General features: G+C 38.5%; 1 protein-coding gene across 1 annotated transcript; it reads left to right on the forward strand.

The window, feature by feature from the left end:
- Positions 1-395: 395 nt before the first annotated feature.
- On the forward strand, positions 396-16,767 carry osmr (oncostatin M receptor). The gene is given in 18 exon segments (XM_012865603.3): positions 396-1,343; positions 1,427-1,569; positions 3,128-3,281; positions 3,672-3,944; positions 4,310-4,439; positions 7,058-7,206; positions 8,260-8,393; positions 8,474-8,615; positions 8,881-8,966; positions 9,076-9,126; positions 9,128-9,290; positions 9,577-9,762; positions 9,844-9,945; positions 12,187-12,336; positions 12,448-12,600; positions 12,728-12,809; positions 12,897-12,981; positions 14,478-16,767. Coding segments are annotated over 18 exon segments (2,715 nt in total). The 5' UTR covers positions 396-1,192; the 3' UTR covers positions 14,859-16,767.
- The last annotated feature ends 5,909 nt before the right edge of the window (positions 16,768-22,676 follow it).

The raw sequence follows: 22,676 nt of genomic DNA on the forward strand, positions 1-22,676 counted from the left end.
AACAGTATAACATAAAGCTTCTGAAATTATCTTAATCCTATCGAAAATGTTTCCATCCATTCATTGTCTTTCATTTATTGGACATCGGGTCATGGGGGCAACAGGATCAGGAGGGACACCCAGACATCCCTCTTGCCAGCAACGCCCTCCATCTTATTTTGGTATATATATATATATATATATATATATATATATATATATATATAGATATATATATATATATATATATATATATATATATATATATATATATATATATATATATATATATATATATATATATATAAAGGGTGCTGGGTATTTCCTGGGGTCTCCTCTCATTAGGACATGCCCCCCAATGGAGCCCCCGCGGGTGCATACTGATCAGATGTCTAAACCAACTCAACTGGTTTTTGATTCCTTCCTACTGATGTGGAGAAACAGTGAATCCACTTTGAGTTTCCACCAGGTAACAGAGCTCCTCGCCTTATTTCTAAGGCTGAGTGTGGCCACCCTACTGAGGAAGCTAATTTTTGTGTCAGGGATCTTGTTCTTTTTGTCATAATCCATACCTCATGACTACAGGTGAGGGTCAGAAGGTAGACGGACCGGTAAATCCAGAGCTTTACTTTTTAGCTCAGCTCTTTCTTCACAACAGACCAGAGCATTACTGCAAACAAAGTCCTAAACCATCTGTGCATCTCTCATTCCATCCTGCCATTACTGGTGAACAAGACGCCAAGATACTGAACCTCCTCCGCTTGAGGAAAAGACCGACACCAACCAAATGTTTGGAATCAGTTAAAAAGCCAGCTTTGTGCAGGAAACCAACCATTTTATTTGAACTCTACTATTTCTACACCCTCTGTGGTAAAAAAAATTCAGAGGAAATCCACTATTCAAACTTTTATTTTTTAAAATGAATAAAATTGATTGTTTTAAGGTCAGTTCACGCTGAAAAAGAACAATTTAAATAAATAATTTAGTGACCAAATTATTATAAAATTCAAGCCCATGATGACTGCATAAAAACTTCTGCCGGGGCTGTATGTGTTGTAATACTGTGTATATAAAACTACTGTGCCAAACATCTATTTTAGTGTGTTTCACCTTATTTCAGCATCTGATCTGCCCCTCTGATGAGTTCCTGTATTATATTTCGCAATACCTCTTTAGTCACTGCAGGCAAACTGCCATTTGCCTTTAACTCGAGATGCTTCCCGGTAGTGTTTGCAGTCAGCGGCCAGAGTCCCACTTTGTTTTTTTAGCAAAGAGGATGAGAAATGTCGGGCTGTTTTGCGCTCACCTGCTTGGCTTGTGTCTTGTACTTTCTGACCCTCAGACTGAGGGCTGTGGTGACTCTGGTAAGTTGGGATTATTGCTTTACTTTTTTTAAATGACCTTCCTCTAGCTTTTTTCAAGAGTTGTATTTTTAATGTTGCGCCAGGTTTAGCACCAAAACCAGACCTCAGTGCTTTTAGGGAGAACCAAAGCCTCGTGGTGAGTTGGCCGAGGAACCATGGCGCCTCAGAGAGGGACGTTTATGAGATCCAGATCAGCCGCACAAAAAAGCGTACCATTGTTTATGATGTGAGTATTTGGGAAAGGAAGTGTTGCTTCAAATTGTGGTTACATTTGTAGTTGCATAACATTACTTTATTGATTTTCATTCTGTAACACTTAAATGGATTTCCATCCCAACATTCTCCTAGTATTCAAAGAAGCTACAAATCAACTACTTGTCATTAAACTCCTTTGTGCAAAACCTTTTTTTTGGTTTCACTATCATTTTTTTAAACAAAGCTACTGAATTAAAGTGGCAAAGATTTTCCGTTTTTTCCTTTAATTTAGGAGGAATTTGTACCCCTCTGTTGTCTTTCGTTTTAATCATTTGATTCCCAGCTGAAATAAAAAGCCTGTTCACTTGCAAAGAAGTGAACAGTCTCTAATATTGACACGAGTTTTATTTTAATAAGAAAACACGTTACATCAAAGTAAAATAATGGATTTGCATGTTAACGAGCGAGGTGCCTCTTAAATCTCAAATGAACAAATGATGTAAACTTTTGCGGGGGAAAATCTTTACTGCTACCTATCTCTCAGGGGATGTTTTGACCCACTGCTCTGGCTGCAGCTTGAAACTTAAAAATCATGGGTTGACCTAGCCAGTCTCCAGACCTCAACCCTGGAAAAAAAATCTGTGTCGCTGGAACATCATACTGGAAGATCAATTCACGCCTCACCTTCAGTGTTCTGGCTGAAGGAAGAAAAGTTAGGCTTGTTGAAGATCAAAGCTCTGTAAAGTGGTGTCTCAAAGCGGCACAGCAGTGTTTGTAAAGTGATGCTTATGTAATATTTTACAGTTGGGATTGTTTCTTGTCTCAGACTTTGTTCACACTTAACTAACAGTTCGAGTTTAGGTGTATTTGTCTGGGACCAAGTCATTAAACAGTAGCCGATGTATGACGTGACCATATAGCGTGCATCTGCATTTTACTTGCAACGGGGGAACCTGAACATCAGAGTTGATGGACGGAGCTAAATAACAAGGAATTCTGGAAGAGGTTCAAATTTTCAGTAGGACAGTGACTCTAAACATGCAGCCAAAGCAACAATGCAGCGATTTAGACCGAGGCATTCCCTTGCTAAAACGGCCCGGTCAGTGCCCAGACATAAATCCCACCAGAGAAGAGTGGCAGGACTCTAAAACTGATGCTGGCAGACTTTCTCCACTGAATTTGACTGAGCTTAAACTGATATATGAGCTACTTTGTGTTGTTTACAATGTAAAATCCCACCGGAATAAGATCTGTGGTTTTAATAAGATAAGATAGTCTTTATTGATCTCACAATGGAGAAATTCACTCGTCACATCGGTTCATACAAGAAGGTGCAGAGTAGGGAAGGTGCATTCAGTTATATACAGTGAATCTTTATATATACAATGGATCAAAAAGAATACCAAAAAAGATAAATAAAAATAAATGTGACAAAGGTTTTTAAGCTGAAGGGCCCTGTAATATTTATCTTGTATGAAATGTGTTTTTTTCGCTAGAAATGAAGGTAATAATGATCGAATTTCAGTGATTTTTCCAGTTTTGTTGATCCCTCTTTGAGAAACTCAAAGTCACAATTATTTTTAACCCAGACAAATGTGAGCATACCTGCAGGGGACTCAACTCGGTACACTTGGACGTGGCGTTCTGATTTGCCTCTGGAGTGTGTCGATCACTCAGTCAGGATGCGAAGTATTTGTGATCAGACTGCCCCGAGTCCTTGGAGCAACTGGATAACTAACTACGGTGAGCCTATGTGATCAGGACTAAACAAAATTTTAGATTCTATGTTCTTTTCTTTTCAGCATTTGAGTCATCCGTTCATTTAAGAAACAATAAACGTTTTAATAACAAGCGTACTTCCTCCATCCTCTTTTCATCCGCTTCCCCTTTTCTGTCATATTTCCCAGCTGTAATACAGTGTACACTTCTTTCACTACCTACATCAATATACATTGCACATTTTACAAGTCTCTGCTCACCAAAATGCTAAATATGAGAGATTTCACTGGGCTATTATCAGGAGATAAAGTTTAGGAACCCCTCTCCACATATGTTTTTCATCAAGCACTATTCTGTGTAGGCAAAGGCTGGCCGATCCCTTTTAAGGTGCATTAAAATTCTTGTGTTATTTAGGAACCAAAGCAACATATAAGCCCAAGATATTTCCTGTCGAACGAATGCTGAAGGAGGGAAGCAGTGAAATGTTCTGCTGCATTTCCCCAGAGGGGGTGAACATCACAAGCATCACCTTCAGGAACATCCCGTACCCTCTTTTCAACATTGGAGATGGGGTGAAGGCTATTTTGGTGTCCAATCTGGAAATCCCAGCTAGTTTTATCAAAATACTGTCGCTCACCTGCACTGATTCAACGGGAAAGATGAGCTCTGTAGGAAACTTCGTCAGCTGTAAGTTTATAACATGAATCCATCTACACATTATCTATACCCACTTAATCCTTGCAGGGGTGATACGGGGCGGGGGATCCACTGGTCAGTGGGTTAGAAGCAGGGTACATTCTGGATAGCTGGCCAGGTTATCACAGTGCAACACAGAGACATGCAGGACAAACACCTATGCATGCAGACACACAGACCCATGGGCAATTTAGAGCAATTAACCTAACCTGCTCAGGAACTTCTTGCTCCAGGGCAACAGTACCAATCACATTCACACCAGACAGCCAGTTATGTTAATTTTCAGATATTTATAAAAAACAACAACATTTCAGACTAACTCCACGAATGTGGGAAATGTCTTTTATTTCCTGCAGTTCCTCCTCAGAAGCCCAGAAACTTGAGCTGTGCCACATCGGATATGACAAAAATCACCTGCAGCTGGGACCCAGGCAGGAAACGAGACGAGAATGAACGCAACAAGCCGACGCAGAAGCTCTACATTGAGTAAGTACAACCAATAGCTGTTAACTCTATAAGAACACATGTGGTGCAATGTGTAAATGTGGCTGTTGATTTAGTGTTGCCCCTGTATATTCATACTCTACCATAAAGTGCTACTTTAGAGATCAGTTATACATTTTAATACAAAAGTACTCTGCTCTGGTGTTTGCAATTTCAAGAGCAATCGCTACCAAAGTTTTGGGGACGAAATTTGGAACCTATATCTAATTTTCCTTTCCTAGCTAAAATTCTTGAGAAAGTAGTTCTTAATCAAGTATGTGAACATTTACACAGTAATTATCTGTTCAAAGATTTTCAGTCAGGCTTCAGAGCTCATCATAGCACTGAAACAGCTCTGGTGAGGGTCACTAATGAAATTCTCATGGCCCGAGATAGTGAACTTGTGTCTGTATTTGGCCTGTTAGATCTCAGTGCTGCATTTGATGCAGCTGATCACAATAGTCTCCCAGACAGACTTGAACATACTGTTTGGATTAAGGGAAAAGCATTAAGATGGTTTAAATCTTATTTATCTGACCAATTTCGTTTTGCTCATGTTTTATATATATATATATATATATATATATATATATATATATATATATATATATATATATATATATATATATATATATATATATATATATATACTTCCGATTGGTAAAATGATCAGACAGCATAGGATTCATTTCCACTGTTTCTCAGGTATATTTGTCCATAAATCCTGATGAATCCAATCAATTACTTCGACTACAGGCATGTCTGTATGACATCAAAACATGGATGATTTTAAATTTTCTGCTTATAAGTTCTGACAAGACAGAAGTTGTAATCTTTGGACCAGAGTCTTCAAAAAATAAACGTCTTAATTAGTCACTTAAATCTGGATGGCATTAATTTGGCCTCTGGTGATAAAGTAAAAGATCTTGGTGTTATTGGTGTAATATTGGTGTTAAAACATGTAATTTTAATCCCATATTAAACAAGTTTCCAGGGTTTCCTTTTTTCACCTTCAGAATATTTCCAAATTTAGAAATATTCTGTCCAGGAGTGACGCTGAAAAACTATCAATGGATTAGTTATTTCAAGACTGGAATATTGTAATTCTGGAAGTCCACAAAATACAGTTCAAAGCCTACAGCGGATCCAAAACAAGAGTTCTGATGAAACCTGAAAATATTATTTAAATTTCTTCTTTTCACGTATAAAGCCCTTAAAATTTCAAACTCACTCATATATTAGAGCTCTGATTGCCCCGTATGTTCCTGACAGAGCACTTCGCTCTCAGACTGCAGGTCTGCTGGTGGTTCCTAGAGTCTCTAAAAGTAAAATGGGAGGCAGATCTTTTAGCTATCAGGGTGTCTGCCTCACAGACCAAAACTGGGAGTTGGTTCCACAGGAGAGGAGCTGTGGAACCAACTCCCAGTTTTGGTCTGTGAGGCAGACACCCTGTCTACTTTAAAGACTAGGCTTAAAACTTTCCTTTTTGACAAAGCTTATAGTTAGAGTAGCTTAGGTTACCCTGAGCTATCTCTGTAGTTATGCTGCTATAGGCTTAAGGTACTGGAGGACATCAGGGTCTATTGTTCACATTTTGCTGAACTCTCCTACTGCTCTCCAATTTTACATTGGTTGTTGTTATTTAAACTTTTAACTGGATGTTCTCTTGGGGGAGGAGGAAAATATCATCTGCCATTAACCCTGACATAGAAAGGATTCCTTTGTCAAAATTCCTTTGTGCCTCTGCTCTGTCTTCTCTAACCTTCAGTCGGTCGAGGCAGATGACTGTTCACACTGAGCCTGGTTCTGCTGGAGGTTTTTCCTTCCTGTTAAAGGGGAGTTTTCCTCTCCACTGTCGCTTCATGCATGCTCAGTATGAGGGATTGCTGCAAAGCCATGGACAATGCAGACGACTGTCCCTGTAGCTCTATGCTCTTTCAGGAGGAATGAATGCTGCTTGTCAAGACTTGATGCAATCTGCTGGGTCTCCTTAAATAGGAAACCAATCTGTCTGTACGATTTGATTGAATTTGACATTATAAAGTGCCTTGAGATGACATATATGGTGCTGCTAAATAAATAAAATAGAATTGAATAACCTAAAGACTCTTCATACTTCTAAATAAACAAGTTTTCTTGCAATAATATAAAGTAGCTTCTCAGATCTTCTGAATATCTATTACTTTTTATTTAGACCACACATTCCTTTTAATTCATTTTCTTCCCAGTCATTGTAGCTGACCATGACAGAAAATTCTGTAGTTGGTACTTAAGAGATATGAAAAATGATACAGAGGGAAAAAAAGCTTCGGTGCTCAAAATCAGTGGTAAATGAGTGAAAAAAGCTGCTAAAGTCTAAAGGGAAAGTTTGAAAGAAATTTAAAAGATTAGCGGTCGGACGTCTCTCAAAGGAGATATGAAAGACAAAGAATGACTCAAGGCTTAAGCACAGTAGGCTACATATCCAAGTGAAGGATGTATATTTTTTTTTATGTTCATGCTGTTCTGAAATGCAAAACCAAGACTCAGAAACTCTGCTGTAAAGCTGCAAATATAATTATTTAGATTATGCTTAACAAACAATTATTTTATCTTTGCTTTTATGTCATTTTAATAAACAGGAACACAGACCATGCTCCCATCGATTGTGAGCCAGCATCTTGTACTTTCCCAGCTGTTCCACTCCAGCAGGAATACACCATCCGAGTGGAGGTGAAGCACCCGCTGGGAGAGGAGAGGGCAACCTACAGCTTCAACATCTCTGACAGAGGTAGTCCATCTATTCAAACATGCAAAACCACAAATGGGAACAAACAGCATTACTTTGTTCTTATTCTACTGAGTGGTCTCAAACTAAGATCCTCAAGGACCGGTGTCCTGCAACTTTTAATCCTTTTCCTACACCACATGTCAAACTCAAGACCCGCAGGCCGAATCCAACCCTCAAGAGCCATTTAAAGTGGACCCAGAAATGTCTGGAAATGTCAAAAAAAAAAGAGAAATAGTGTTGCAGGATGAGAGTTTAAAGTGTAACTCACCCCAATATCAACTTTTTTTTTTGCAGATAAACTATATAAACTGGACTACTTTTGTTATATTTCATGTTATGAAATTATGAAATCAAAAGTTTCATCTATATAGGTGCCAACCCTTTTTTTTTGACTTCACAATGCCATAGTGACCCAATATATAAATGAATTTGACTCAACTGTCCTACACACGTCAATAAAATGACCAAACTACCTCACTAGTATGCAATCGAGCTCTGCTGATGAGTTCATATTGGAGTCGCAGAGCTGCATCTAAAAGTTGCAGGACACTGACCCTCAAGGACTGGAATTTGAGACCACTCTTCTACAACAGCTTCTCTAGGCACTGACATCCTTGGTAGATATTAAATAAAATCACATTTTATTGCGGTAGCCTCATTTCATGCTGTTTTAGAAATATTGGGTCTTTCATCTCATGACAGATCCCGGAGAATTGATGCAAAATCAATGTAATTGCCGGTTTTTCTTTCATTTTACAGTAGTAAGTACGTCGTAATTAGTGATCCTGTTTCCTTGGTTTGTATAATGACAAAAAGACACAGGGGCCTATTTCTCAAAGACACATGGAAACTTGCTATTGAAGTAAGGTTGAGGTGTCATTAAGTCATTAACTGGCAACAAGATAATGTTCCCCTAAATGTGTCCGAGGACCAGAGTTTACGAACACAAATAAAGCGGCAAAAACATTAACGATATCTCTACAAGAACTGATGGAGCTGCTGTTTTGATTGTCTCTTATTCTGAAGATGGGGCTTTTATAAAAATGTGTGCAGTGTCACCTGTGTTGGAGAATGTCAGAAGGATCCCTGGAGTGACAGACGTCAGCCTGTCCTGGACTGTGCTGGGGAACCTGACTCGCCACAAGCTCCTTTGTCAGGTTTCTGCAGCTGCGGAAACCATCAGAGAGGTAACATCCGTCCTGTTTGACTTGTGCACAGCTGGAGATTTGAAGGCGGGTTTAGCTTTAACTTTCAGTCTTTGCACCAGCTGACTTTCAGGAGCGAGAATGGTCTCTTCAAAGTCCGCCTGGAAGGCCTGCATCCGAACACGAATTACTCCGCCAAGGTGCGCTGTTCTGTCAATGGGAGATTCTGGGGAAAATGGACTCAATCAAAACCATTCACAACGTGTAAGCTTTTATCACGAGTTTCTCACTCGGCTAGTCTGGCTTAAATTTAAAGACGTTCGATTTCACCTGCAAGTAGCCAATTAATCCAGGATACTGCAGTTTAATTAAAAATGTGTTTTCTTTCCTGTCTGCAATACTTGCTGTTTTAGGGAAATTAAGAGTTGAGCTCCCGTCTATGGAAAGTTTACTTTCAAACAGTTTTTTATGTTTTTTTCTAACAAATGATACCTTGCTTTTATTGCCTTGAACAAACAACGCTCCTCAGACCCACTGGTTACCGTGGACCTGTGGAGGAGAATACAGACCAGACGTGATCCAGACGTTCGTCATGTTACTCTACTATGGAAAACTGTACGTTGTTTAGTTTTTTTGTTCATTTAGTAGAATAATTGCAATATTATACCACCCAAACTTCAGCTCCTGAGCAGTTCTACACCTCAGTAATGCAATCTATCACCAGCATGTCGTCGGTAGAGCAACCACAGTGGAGATCAAAGGTTACACTGTTCAAGTGGTCCCAGGGAGGTCAAACCGTAACAGAGCAGAAGAATAGCAGACAGAACCAGACGGACATCTCGATTGGTCCCAAAAAGTGCAACTTTACTGTTCAAGCTGTTCTCAACAAGGGGTCCTCCATTCCCGCCCACATCACCATCCCGCCGGAGGATGACCCGGGTGAGGTTCTCATTCACGTTTGAAGATTTTTCTCTCTGTAACTACGCCTAAAGTTGATTTCTGAATAAATGATCCACCAGGTGTTAGTTCTTGTTAACACATGTTGTAGCATCAACATTTTCTCTTGAACTGAAATATGAAATAGATTGCTTTTTAAAAAAAAAATACTCTCTCTTTTTGGTTATGAAAATTATATTCTAGTGTTCATTTTGGTCACAGGATGATGCATTGAACCAAGCAGCTTAGATGTTTGGATTGTAAATGAAATAGTTTTGTGTCGGTTCAGCAATGCCGGTGTTAAAGAAGCGCGTGAGCGGAACCTCAGCTGGTGGTTTCCGTTTGTGGTGGGACGAGCAGGCCTCGGTCTCCTGTGGTTACACCATAGAGTGGTGCATCCTGGGAAGCCCAGAGTCCTGCACTCTGCAGTGGATCAAAGTGCCAGAAGGAAACAACACTTTGTTCCTTCCTGCAGGCAAGCTGTTCTCTTCATTTTATGTTTTTTCGTTTCTCCAAACATGGATGTTTATTAATTTCTCTGTGTTATTGTTTACAGGACATTTCAAACCAGGTATCAGGTATTCATTCTATATTTATGGATGCACAAAACAAGGGGACAAGCTACTGGAGATACAGACTGGATACACACAGGAGCTCAGTGAGTCTTTTTACTTAAAAAAAAAAAAAGCTGATCTATAAATATGATGTGTTTTTTTTGCCTGTTTTATGATAGAAGATCTTACTTTAATAAGAAATGGGGCTTTCAAAAATCACGATAGGTTGCAAATTGATACTAAGATTTTTTGATACTAAGATGAAGTAATATGACGTCAAGATTATTTTATTTTAATTATTCATTAAAACACAAATAGCTTGAAAAAGCAGCCAGCCCATCAGTCTAGTCTTAAACTGGACAAAAAGGAAGTTCTGCACTTAAATTAGAAGTACTGAGCAAAAGTGTTTCTTTACTTATGCAGTTTGTCCACATTTGAATTAGGTCATATACATACATTTTGGATTAAGTCCATCTATATTTACATATATTTTATAGACATTAAAGCAAGAGCAAAATGCTTTTTAGGGACCGGTGCTGTTTGTGACACAGATTTAATAACTTTAATCTGTTGAAATCTGGCAGTAGTCTTCCCTTCTCCTCACTTTGTTTACTCGTTTGCGAATGACGATGAATCCAGGAGTCACCAACACGGTGCGCGCAGCCACCAAAGTCCCCATATAGCGCCTACAAGCCTGTTCTAAAAAATAGCACAACCCACCAGTCAGCTCGCTGCAAAAACATGATTAAAAATAAGTAAAGTTTGCTTGAAACTTGTGCATTTATCCTTGATTTGAGCAGGAAGTTTAAATGATCTGCCAATGGAATAAGATTTTTGCACTTAAAATAGGAGCAACTCATCTCCATCATCCTATTTCAAGTGTAGTTTATCTAATTATCTTATTTTAAGTGTAAAAATGCTCATTCCATTGGCATATCATATTCTTTAGCTGTTCAAATTAAGGACAAATACACTAATTTCAAGAATTTTTTTTACTTATTTTTAATTCAGTTTTTGCAGTGCTGCATCTGAAATTGAGTTTTATTCTGTCGCTCTTCTTCATTCATATAGATTTTAAAATGACAATATTTTTTTTAAAAAAAGCATTAAAATATGTTTATGTTACATGAAGTTGAGGGGAATTCTGAGTCAGTCCAAAGGTCAGTATTGGTAGCCCTACGCATGACACAGTACCAATGAAGTAACTGTTTCAAAAATACTGGTAACCGTTCCTCTAATTAATAAGATTCTGTGTTCAAAATCCTGTTGCTTTTTTTTTTTTTTTTTTTTTTACTTCAGATGGCAAACTTTAAGACTGGGGAAAGTTCCTGCACTGAGGGTGGAGTCGAGACCCAACCCTTCCAGCACCTCATGATAGAGAACACAGACTCTTTGTGTCCCAATAAAATAAATAATAGAAAAACAGGGCATAATTACTGTCAACAGAACATGTGCATTTCTTTTTTTTATTCCAACCATATATTGAACGTTAGTGCAGTACATGAATCATTTAGACTACAAATTATTTCTAAAATCTGACATATTTTTTTGTTTATGCAATGCCTCCTATCTTGAATGAATCAGTTAAAGGAAGCGGTCATTCTATCATATTTTAGAATCTGCAGAAACTGCGTGTAAAACATTCAGATGTCGCTTTTACACGTTTTCAGGAGTGACTCTTCAGGTTAGGGCGTTTCTGTCAGGAAATGTTTATGTCTACGTTTTGCATCATTTCTGCACCTGCTATATTTGGGGCTGACACGGAAAAAAGGTGCAAACTGATTACATCTGCTGAACTTGATGGAAGTGCAAGGGTTTCTTGTATTAAGTGCCATCAGCTCCAGGAAATGCTACAGCAGGTGCATTCAAACCATGGTGCAAATAGTAAAGCTTTGTGAATTTACCCCAGAAACCTTTACTTTGTGCCATTGAAGCATTTTGGCACCTTTTTGCGGCATGTATAAGGTCTGTCGGATCTTTTTTGCAACCCCATATCTGTATGATCAAAAGCAGAAACCTTGAAAGACATTCTTTAGACGGAAACCAAAATATTCCTGAAAATACTGAGATTTTTACTTGATAAAGGCAACAACGGAAACTACTTTATTTTCATGTGAGCTTTTTAAACAAAAATTTCTCACAATTCAGCCTAACCATAAAAATATTTATTTAAAAGTTATTTCAAAGTTGCTTCCATTCTTCCTTTCTTTTACTGTTAACATAGTTATTCGCCTTTGCTGCATATGGCAATGGTTTACAAAGAAATGTATCTCTTTTTTTCCACTGGAAATAGACCAAAAATCTTACAGTTGTTGTTTTTCATCAAATCACCTCCATTTCCACAGGATCTGTGCAGTACCCAAGTATAATTGAACCCGTTGAAAATACACATGCATCTGTGACGCTGGAGTGGCACTACGATGAAGACGATCCAGCCCAGCCGGCATTCATCACTGGTTACCTGGTAACAGTGCAGGAAGCGGCATCCGATAAACGTGAGGGTCAAGTTGCAAGTCTGATCTTGAGTTAGATGAGAACTCTTCTAAACATCCATCTATTTAATTTGATCAGAAGAAACAGATAAACAAAATCTTGTGTCCGCCTAGTTGCATTCAACGTGTCTGTCGGCGACCCTCGGCAGAAGTCTGTAACCGTTAAGGGCCTGCAGCAGGACCAGGAATACGTCTGCTCTGTGAGCGCGCTCACCAGAGTCGGGCCTGGATTATCTGCCAGCATCACCATCAGAACCAAACCCAACTGTGAGCTTCGTTAGATCCACCGCCCTCACAGAAACACAGCAGTTTCATCATATGAACATTTTGAGTCCCACGCTGGACTTTCCCCAGCTCACTGACTCAGTTGATCTTTCTCCGCTTCGCTCTGCAGATTTTTCCCTCCTGGCAAAGATCTTGACTCCCATCCTGCTACTGCTCAGCTGCGCCGTTCTGATGTGGCCACAAAGAAAAATGTGAGTGTGGGGATATTTTAGGATCTACTCCAGAATTGTTATATTTCAATTATTCAGTCGACCTGGATGTTGTATGTTGTCCCCCAGGCTGAAGAATGGGCTGAGAGAGATATTTGTTTATCCCGCTGGTATGAACATCAAACCTCCTGAGTTTGAGAACTTCTTGTATGAGGTATGGATATACATACTGAATTTATACGTTATTGATTATAAATATAAATTCCTTAATTTTATATCTGTTTTGCTTATTTAAATAAATGTAATAACATACCCAAAGTTGGGAAACATCAAAACAATTTTTCAAGAAGCTATTTTGAAAATGTTTTGGTCAGAGGTTTTACCTCCAAAAGTTTGAATTTATTGTGGATCTTCATTCAGGTCCGATGTCCCCCAGAGAGTTGCCAGTGAACCTTTAGGTTTCAGGTCTATCGTTAATATATAATAAACTTCTGGCTGGACGTGTGAGCGCTCTTATGGCAGAAATCATTGACAGAATGATTTCTTGCTATAAATCCAAATTTTAAGTTTTAAATTTTACATTAAAACTAAAAATTCCACATAATTCCACTTTTTGAACAACATATTTTTTTGCCACCTTTTATCCATTCCAAAACCAGACCGGTTATGTGTTTGGGTTCACGGTCCTGTTGGAAGCTCCAATTAGCAGAAAATTCCACCGTCTTTCTGTTGACTTGGGAAGCTGAAATATATATTACAAAAATAATTTAAAAATATGTATTTCATTCACCAAAACAGCCACGCGGCATGGTGCTACTGCATCCATACATGGCAGTTGGTACAGTTTTATGTTTGAAACTGTTAGTGTTATATTTTCGTATAAATATTGAAACATTCTCAATCCACTAACACTAATGTTCTAAAGGTGGAAAAAACTTGCTATCTATTTATGAGGAAAACCCAAGAATGTAATGAACTGAGAAAGCGGACCCAGAATTCAGCCAGACCAGCAGAGGTTCAGTTAGATCTTCTTTTATTAACAAAAAGCAAAACAGGGAAAAAAAAAAAAAAGGCCGTCAATCCAAAAAACGGCACAAAAATAAACAGACTAACGGGGCAGGCAGGACAGGAACAGGATGGCTCAGATCACTGGAGACAAGGGGTCAAAAATCTAAAAGCAAACCAATAAACAGAAACTTGCAGGAGGAGACTCACCCATACTCAAACAGATGACCTGGCACCTGATGTCTGGTCTCAACAGTTTATATGGAGGAGGAAGCAGGTGAAGGTAAGGTAAGGCAGGTGTGCAGAGTAAGTAATTAGACCAGACATCAGTGCAGAGGCTCAAAACAAGACATAAATCAGAAACCAAACCTAAACTAAGAAGCTAACAGGACAAGACAAAACTCAAAGTAGCCAGAAAACCTAAGACAGGGGAGTAAAATAACATAACCATTACAAAGAACTGTATTGTGGAAAACCCAAGAACTGTATTGAAACATTCTCAATCCACTAATACAACTGTGTTCTAAAGGGGGAAAACCCAAGAACCCAAGAACCATAACTAAATGTCACTGGATCTTTATCTATTCATAATGTTATCGCATGGCTTTGATATGTTAATTTAGGTTTGTTTTTGTGTTTCAGTTAATAAAACGTCACAACGGTCTATTTGGCATTTATCTAACCATGTTCGTTTTCTATGCTCAGACGGACCAGAAGTTACAGTCTCAGAAAGTGGAAGAGTGCATCAGCTGTGACATTGAAGTCCTGAACATCAAACCTTTGTGGCATGAAAGTTCAACCCTGATGGATCCTGAGTGCGCCGACCCAATGTGCTCAACAGGGTCTCTGCCATCTCTTCCTCCTTCCAGTGTCCCAATCCAAACCGGCTACTGCCCTCAGTCCGCTGTCCTGCTCTTTGAAAGAGCCACCAATCAGGAAATGGTGGCTATTTCAAACAAGAGCTACTTGAGCCCCATCACTTAGCCACAGAAAGTTGAGTTCAGTCAAATCAGATCTGGCTTTGAGACTTCTCACAGCCTTCAGGGATCATGTGCAGCAGTATACGGGTATATCTCTCATAGTTAATTGAATCCAAACCCAAAAGGATTATGCAGTGCTATAAATGAGTATAAATGCTATAAAAAAAAGGAACAGGATGCCACATTTTAAAACAGTGAGATTATGTTTCTTTACATTTCGATTTTTACCACACTCCAGATGTATCATTGTCACATAGTTGGTGTCACAATCGAAGCCTTTAGATTGCATCAAAGCCCGTTGGGGAAAGAATGCGCAACCGCATGAAAGGAACTCACTTTAAAGGTCAAGATAAACACGCAGTTGGAAACTTCTACTTTTATCTACAGGATGTGAAGGGAGAGCAGTGAGAGCGGTGATGCAGTGCGACAGATGCGAGGTGGAGATTAGCTGAAACAGGCCCAAGAAATTGTGTGAACTGTGAGGCAACTGAAAAACAATGTTATGTTGAAAGTCTGTCTGAATCATTGAAAAACTACGTATCTGGCTCTCAGACCACATATGGCAACAGAAATTACATTTTTAATTTCAGTCTCAGGTAGTCCAGTACAAAATGATATGGGGGAGGAAAAAAAAAAAAAAACGTCTTGCATTGCAGTGTACACCCTTTTCCTCGCTCTTATACGCCTACAGGATATAAATCCCAGTGCAGGCAGCTGCCTTGAGAACTCACCTTAGCGGTAAATACGGTATAAATGCAGCTGTTCTTCGTATGCTCCACAGCTTCAGAGGTTTGTTAGAAAATATTGCTGTCCAAACGGCATCATGAAGGTGGAGATCCTGATACAATGCATACAACAGGTCAGGGATAAAGTGGTGAAGAAGTTTAACACGACATCCTAAGCTTTGGTCTTCTCTCAGAGCTCTGTTCAACAGTAAACCTAGCAAGATCGGGCAGTTGGGGTGGGTGTATCAATCAAAGAAGAAGAAAAAAGGCTGCCTTTTGGTAAATGTGGGGGAGCTGCAGAGATCCACAGCTCAGGTGGGATAATCTGTAGACCTGAGGTTAAACTCCTTATACAGTTTGCCACATCAAAGAAAGTGCTCTGCTCAGATAAAAACCTTTTTGGACCATGCTGATTAGAGGAAAATTGACATTTCCTTTGGATGAAAACAAAGACTGCAGATCACCCTGACCACGACACCCCCATTCCAAAACACGACGGTGTCAGCGTCATGCTGCGGGGACCTTTTCTTCTGCAGAGGCTGGAAAGCTGGTCAGAATTGAAGCAAAGATGGACGGAGGTTAAAAACAGGAAAGACCTGGACCAAACCCTGCTGGGTGCTGCAGAGACGTGAGCAGGAGGACAGTGACACGCGGCTAAAACTAAAACAGAACGGTTTTGGGGTGTGTTTGCGTTAGAATGGACCAGTCAAAGTCCAGACCTAAATGTTCACAGGCGCTTCCTGTCCCCAATTGACCTGTTTTACAAAAAAGAATAGGGAAACATTTTATTCTTTAGATGCGCAAAGCTGGGAAAGACGACTTGCAGCAATAAATTGCAACGTGGTTCTATAAATAAGAGACTTTGTGTTTACCAATGTAATATTTGACTATTTGTGGGCAGAGGATGCTTCTGCAAGTAATCTTAGGGGTTTCGTAATGCTGAAATAAGATAAACGTTTTCCTTTGTGAGATTAGGTCAAGATGTAAAAAAGCGTTGGGAAAAATTTCGAGAGACAAAGGTCACAATTTCTGGCTAAACTCTGTTCCCTGTTTTTAATTCCTCTGTCCGTGACTAAGGGGAAAACCTCCATTTCACTAGAAACAATTGTAAGTTAATGTGAAGCGATAAAGCTGTTGTTCGCTAACTTCTGCGCCGTGTAGCAGCAAGCAACGTGATTCCTGTCCTCCAATATAGCCGACGAGCTGCTGCTCTTGTTTTGTACATGAAGCAAATTTGCCAGGAATGCTGCCTTCACAAAGTCAGATTTTTCAAAAGAATTGAATCATTTGTAAAAAAAAAAAAAAAAAAATCAGACTTTATGGATCTGTGTTTTATTTTCAACATGTAACACTGCGTAGAAAATAGAACAGCAAAGAGTGTGATATAACTGCATGATGTTTTGTGGCCACAAAATAACCATAAGCTATTTCAATTTAGATACAGCTTCTGTTTTTTTTTTATGTGCATCTAATCTTGCCCAGGGCAAAATTAGAAAGGCGGGTGACAAAAGCACCCGACAATAAATCGAGCCATTCTTTTCCTAAACAAGTTTTCTGCAGTTTTGATGCATGTACACACCATTAGGAGTTTGTTGAGTCCGTATCCCGTGCTCGATGCTGAGAAAAAGTGCAAAATTCTTTCTGCACTGCATTTTATCCTGCCCCGGCATCTTAGATCATCAGTTGCATATTTATTGCATGGAGGAGCACCATGAGAGAACCACCACTGTTTTCTACCATGACACGTCAGTTGTTTTTCAAATGTTTTGCAATCCCCAGAACTGATACTTATCATTCCTGTGTGTATAATTTTGTGCCTGAAAGGGAAAGCTGTTGCCTCATTGTCACGCTATTTTTGTTATTTTAAAGTACATCATGTGTAAATAATAAAAAAATAAATAAATCCCCAAAGCAGGCACCAGTCAATGAGAGTACCAGGTCAAAAGTCAGAAGAATTTTAACCTGAATTTTGTGGGTTTGGTCCCGCTGGAGCACACTCCACATTAATTGATAAGTTGGGACAGGACTGCTATGAGATGTTCAAAAGTTGCTGAACTGGTTCTGAAAGAGGGAAAGAAGTGCCAGAGCTTTGCAGGAATGCAGCCAAGATAGAGTCAGCTCTACAAACAGCATGTTGAGCAGGGTGGCTCCCTGCCTGTAGGTATAATCAAAGCTTACCTAGGCAAACAGATAATCGTGTAAATGTACGAAGCAGGAAGTGGAATCACTGGTTTTGCAGCCGTCCTCCAGCCATCCAGATAGCAATTCCACAGTTAGGTTTTTCATCATATATAAATGTGAAAAAGGTGTGTGAATACATTACATAAATATATATATATATATATATAAATAAAAATAAATATCTTCCTATGAGAAATTTCTTTAAAGTAGTTTTACTCAGTTCTTTGCCTTTCAAGGCTTTTCTGTAACTTTTTTATTTATTTTTGTCTAGTCTTTGTACCGTAGCATTAACAGACATCATGCCGGGAATTTCCCAACCCCCCCTTTAAAAATCTGATATGGTTCACAAGTCAGCATGTGGGTAAACGGAGGAAAGGAAGCTCTGTCAGACCTAATAACTACGCTGACCGAGATAACTTGATACCCAACGGTGTGTAGGCTCCACCTTTTGCTCCCAAAGCAGCCCCGACTCATCAAGGCATGGCTTCCACAACCTGAACGTGGGCTAAGGTGTCTGGCACCAAGATGTTAGTAGCAGATCCTTCAAGTATTGTAAGTTGTAAGTTGCATGGTGGAACCGCTATAGATCAGACTTGCTGGTCCAGCTCATCCACAAAAGCACATTCTGGAGAACGTGGAAGCTAAATCAACAACTCAAACCTTGGTTTCCCTCGACCTTGTTGCTGGTTCATCGTTGGTCCACTTTGGATACGGACCACAGTAGATCAGGAAACACCACAATAAGTGCAATTTTAAGGATTCTCTAACCCAGTCGTCCTTATCAAACTAGTTCAAATCCTTACATTGTTCTGCTTCTGGCACATCAACCTTTAGGTCAAGATGTTCAATCGCCATCTCCAATATCCACCCACTGAAAGGGCCGACATCAAACATAATTAGTATCATTTCCCTCATCAGTGGTCACAATTGTTATGCTAGATAGTAGTTATGCTAGATAGTTGTATATCTACAGTGGTTTGAAAGCTATACAGTTATACCCGTTGTTTCCTCTTCACCGGCCTTGACTAAATGTTTTTTGCACAAACTGAGAAAAAAAAGATTACCATTGATTGGTTTTGCTGCCTTTAAATTTTTTTTTAATAAATCACGTTAAGATAAATTTTTAGGCAACTCAACCCCCCCAAAAAACAAAACTATTTGTGAAATTACAACAACACTAATAAACTTATTTGACGACCAGAACAGTTAAAAAATAAAACATAGCTTAGAAGTTTATTAGTGTAATGTTAAGTCATACAATAAATAATTCAGACATTCTCAGAGAGGTGAGCAAATCAAATGCATTTTGAAAATTAAATAAAAACACGTCATTATTGCTCCTGCAGCTTTTTACCATAAAAATAAAAAAAAAACATTTATCCATTTGATATCAAATGGAATGTCTAACAATTGTCCCAAACACAAAAAAGCAAAAACAGAAGCTATGTGGTATTTTACTGGTTAGAAAAAAACAGTGCATATTTTAATTTTGTGTTAAAATGACTTATTTTCTCCATTCTAAGTTTAAAATGTAAATCAACCTGGGCTTTTTAACACAGCAGTCTACTATGGAGGACCAATCCTGCCATAATTAAAAATACACACAGAAATAAATGAAGGACTTAATAATATAAAATGGCTTAAGAAAAGTGTCTAATAATATTAATTTGTGTGCCATTTAATGTGACAAAATAATAAAAATAAGATATTTCTTCAACAATTCATCAATTATTCATCAAAAAATATATATTTTAACTTACACTTTTATTTTTACTTTTCTTCTTGCTTTTATGCTGACTTATTTTTAACCCTTGTATTTCTGAAACAATCATTTATTTCTGCCTCTAACATTTCTAGCTGTTTTTTTACCCAAAGGATTTACACCTGCCCTTTTATTTCCTTTTCCCCTTTTTCCACTTCATGTATTTCTAGTTCTTGTATTTAAAGCAACATTTTTAAAGCATGTTTTTACTCCACCATAAATATTTCTTTCTATTTTATTTTAAACTTATATTTCTGAAACATATATTTATTTCTGCCTCTAACTTTTCTAGCTGTTTTTTTTACCCAAAGGATTTACGCCTGCCCTTTTATTTCCTTTTCCCCTTTTTCCACTTTGTGTATTTCTACTTCTTGTTTTTAAAGCAACATTTCTAAAGCATGTTTTTCCTCCACCATAAATATTTCTTTCTAATTTATTTTAAACTTATATTTCTGAAACAATCATTTATTTCTGCCTCTAACTTTTCTAACTGTTTTTTTACCAACCCAATTTTTGCCTGCCCTTTTTATTTCCTTCTCCCTTTTTTCCACTTCTTGTATTTCTACTTGGTGTTTTTTTACTTCCTCTTTTTCCACTTTGTTTATTTCTACTTTGCGTTTTACTTTCTCTTTTTCCACTTTGTGTATTTCTACTTCGTGTTTTTTTACTTCTTCTTTTTCCACTTCGTGTATTTCCACTTCATGTATTTCTACTTGGTGTTTTTTTACCTCCTCTTTTTCCACTTCGTGTATTTGTGCTTCGTGTTTTATTACTTCCTCTTTTTCCACTTGGTCTGACTGCAGCTGTTAATGTTAATACGATGGCAGGGAGGGAGGGGGGAGAGGGGGGCGGTGTCACCGGCAAAGCTTCACAACTATTGGCTAAGGCCTGCCTCCCCGGAAACGAGCCTGCATCAGCTGGCCGCTTTCCCAGAATGCACCGCGGCCGCAGCTTGCTTGTGGACAGCGCTAACAGAGATCACAGTGGTAAGTTAAAAATTACCTTTTCTGCTGCTGTTGTTCTTTAAAAGTACGTTTGAGGCGACAGCATTATACTTTTAAGCTTCCCTATATGGCCTGTTTACAGAGTTAGTGTGTAATTAAAAAAGAACAAGTCCGACATGAGTGGACCACAGTGATCCGCAGATTCATTCGGGAGCGTCAGAAAGCTATGGTGCGTTCAGGAGCACGGGACATTTCATATTTACAAGGAAAGAGGCATAAAACAGAACAGAACTCACTCATACAATATTGTGTCTATCCAGAAACAGTGTGGGCTTTCTTACAATACTGAATGCTCTATAATTGTATTTCTGTTATTTTTTGATTATGCACACCTGCTAGCTTTTTATTCTGAAACTTCTAATGTCCCATGCTCCTGAATGCACCATAGCTTTCTGAATGCGCTGTGCTGTGTAGATAGATTCACGTCTGATCTTCCGCTTAAGACAAAGCTTTGCAGTTTCAAAACTCATGTCGGCTCTCACTCAACTCAACTCAACTCAAACTTTATTTATAAAGCACATTTAAAACAACCGGGGTTGACCAAAGTGCTGTACAGATAAAAGATAAAAACTGAATGCTAAAATACATAAACACAATGCAAAAAGAAAAATTGAATGCAGATAAAAATATAATAGGATAAATGTTTCAATTTAAATAAAATATTAAAATAGATTATAATTTGCCAAATGTCCACCTAGACTTGATTAAAAGCCAGGGAAAAGAAATGTGTTTTTAGAGAGGATTTAAAAACCTCCAAGCAGCCTGCCGATGGAATATGCAAAGGCAAGTTATTCCAGAGTCTCGGTGCCGCTGCCACCTTTGGTTTTAAGTCTGGTTTTAGGCATGGCCAGTAGCAACTGATTAGAGGATCTCAGTGTTCTGGCCGGGACATGGATTCTGAGAAGCTCAGTCAAGTACTGGGGGGCTAGACCATTAAGAGCTTTAAAAACAAACAATAAAATTTTAAAATCTATTCTAAAAACAACCGGAAGCCAGTGCAGCGAGGCTAGAACGGGTGATATGTGGTCACGTTTACGTGTGCCAGTAAGGAGACGGGCAGCTGCATTTTCTACCAACTGCAGACGGTGTAAAAGTGAGTGGTCCAAGCCAGCATATAATGAATTACAGTAATCTAATCTTGTATTAATAAAAGCATGGATTACAGTCTCCAGATCTCTGCGTGGCAGATACCCTTTCACTTTTGATAAAATTCTTAACTGGTAAAAACTGTTTTTTACGACCGAAGTAACCTGGCGATCGAATTTCAACCTATCATCAAATATTACACCAAGATTTTTTACTGATGATCGAATGTTAGGTGTAAGAGGGCCCAAGGAGCCAGGAGGAAAAACTGCTGGACTACAACCAAACGTAATAATTTCGGTCTTATTTTCATTTAGATTGAGGAAGTTTTACTTACGGTTTACTGTTGTGTGAATGACAAGAGACCACAACAAATAAATCAGCCATTCCTCTAGGGAACGCGAAAACCTTTGCGAGGGAACGCAAAAGTATTCTGAGGTAACGCAAAAAAATATATTTTCCCCATGTCCCCTAAAGGGCTCTGTATACACTTCCCTCGGCCTTGTCGTGTGTCAAGTGCTGCTGGTTCTGATGCCGTTTTTTGTTGTTTTAATTCGGCAAAACGTTCATTTGTTTTGTGTTTATCTCACTGACTTGAGTTGCTTTGCTAGCCCAACTGTGCCAACTGGTAGTCATTTTAAGATTAACATGCCTATTTCCTACTTTTATCTTAAAAAAAAAACATTGAGGATGTTATTGAACAAGTGATAAGGTTGAAATTGTGACCATTTCTCTATAACTCATGGGAAAACAAAAACACAATTTTAACATAACATTGCAGGGTTAGGGTACTTTGTTGTACCTACTGACCACAGCATTGATCATTAAGATAGGAAAAGTCATTTCTGTCTGCCCACTTTTACAGTGATTAATCTATAAATTATGTGCAGTTAGTTCAGTTCATTCTTAGTGAAATGGCAAAATTAATCAATACATCTTACAATGAGAATCTGTACATTATAAAAACACCAGAGAAGAGAAGCCATTTGTTACATTTGCTATACTTGACTAGTTTTACAGGACTATACATTTTACTTTTTCTTTCTTGAGAACTATATTAATTTACATGTTAACCAGGTATAGTTTTATGATATGAAAAGGTGAGAAATTAAAAACCAATTATGGTAACATTTGGCATTTTTTATTTACAGGAAGAAACACCAACAAAA

This window comes from Fundulus heteroclitus, chromosome 12 (assembly GCF_011125445.2).
Source record: "Fundulus heteroclitus isolate FHET01 chromosome 12, MU-UCD_Fhet_4.1, whole genome shotgun sequence".
Classification (NCBI taxonomy): Eukaryota; Metazoa; Chordata; class Actinopteri; order Cyprinodontiformes; family Fundulidae; genus Fundulus; species Fundulus heteroclitus.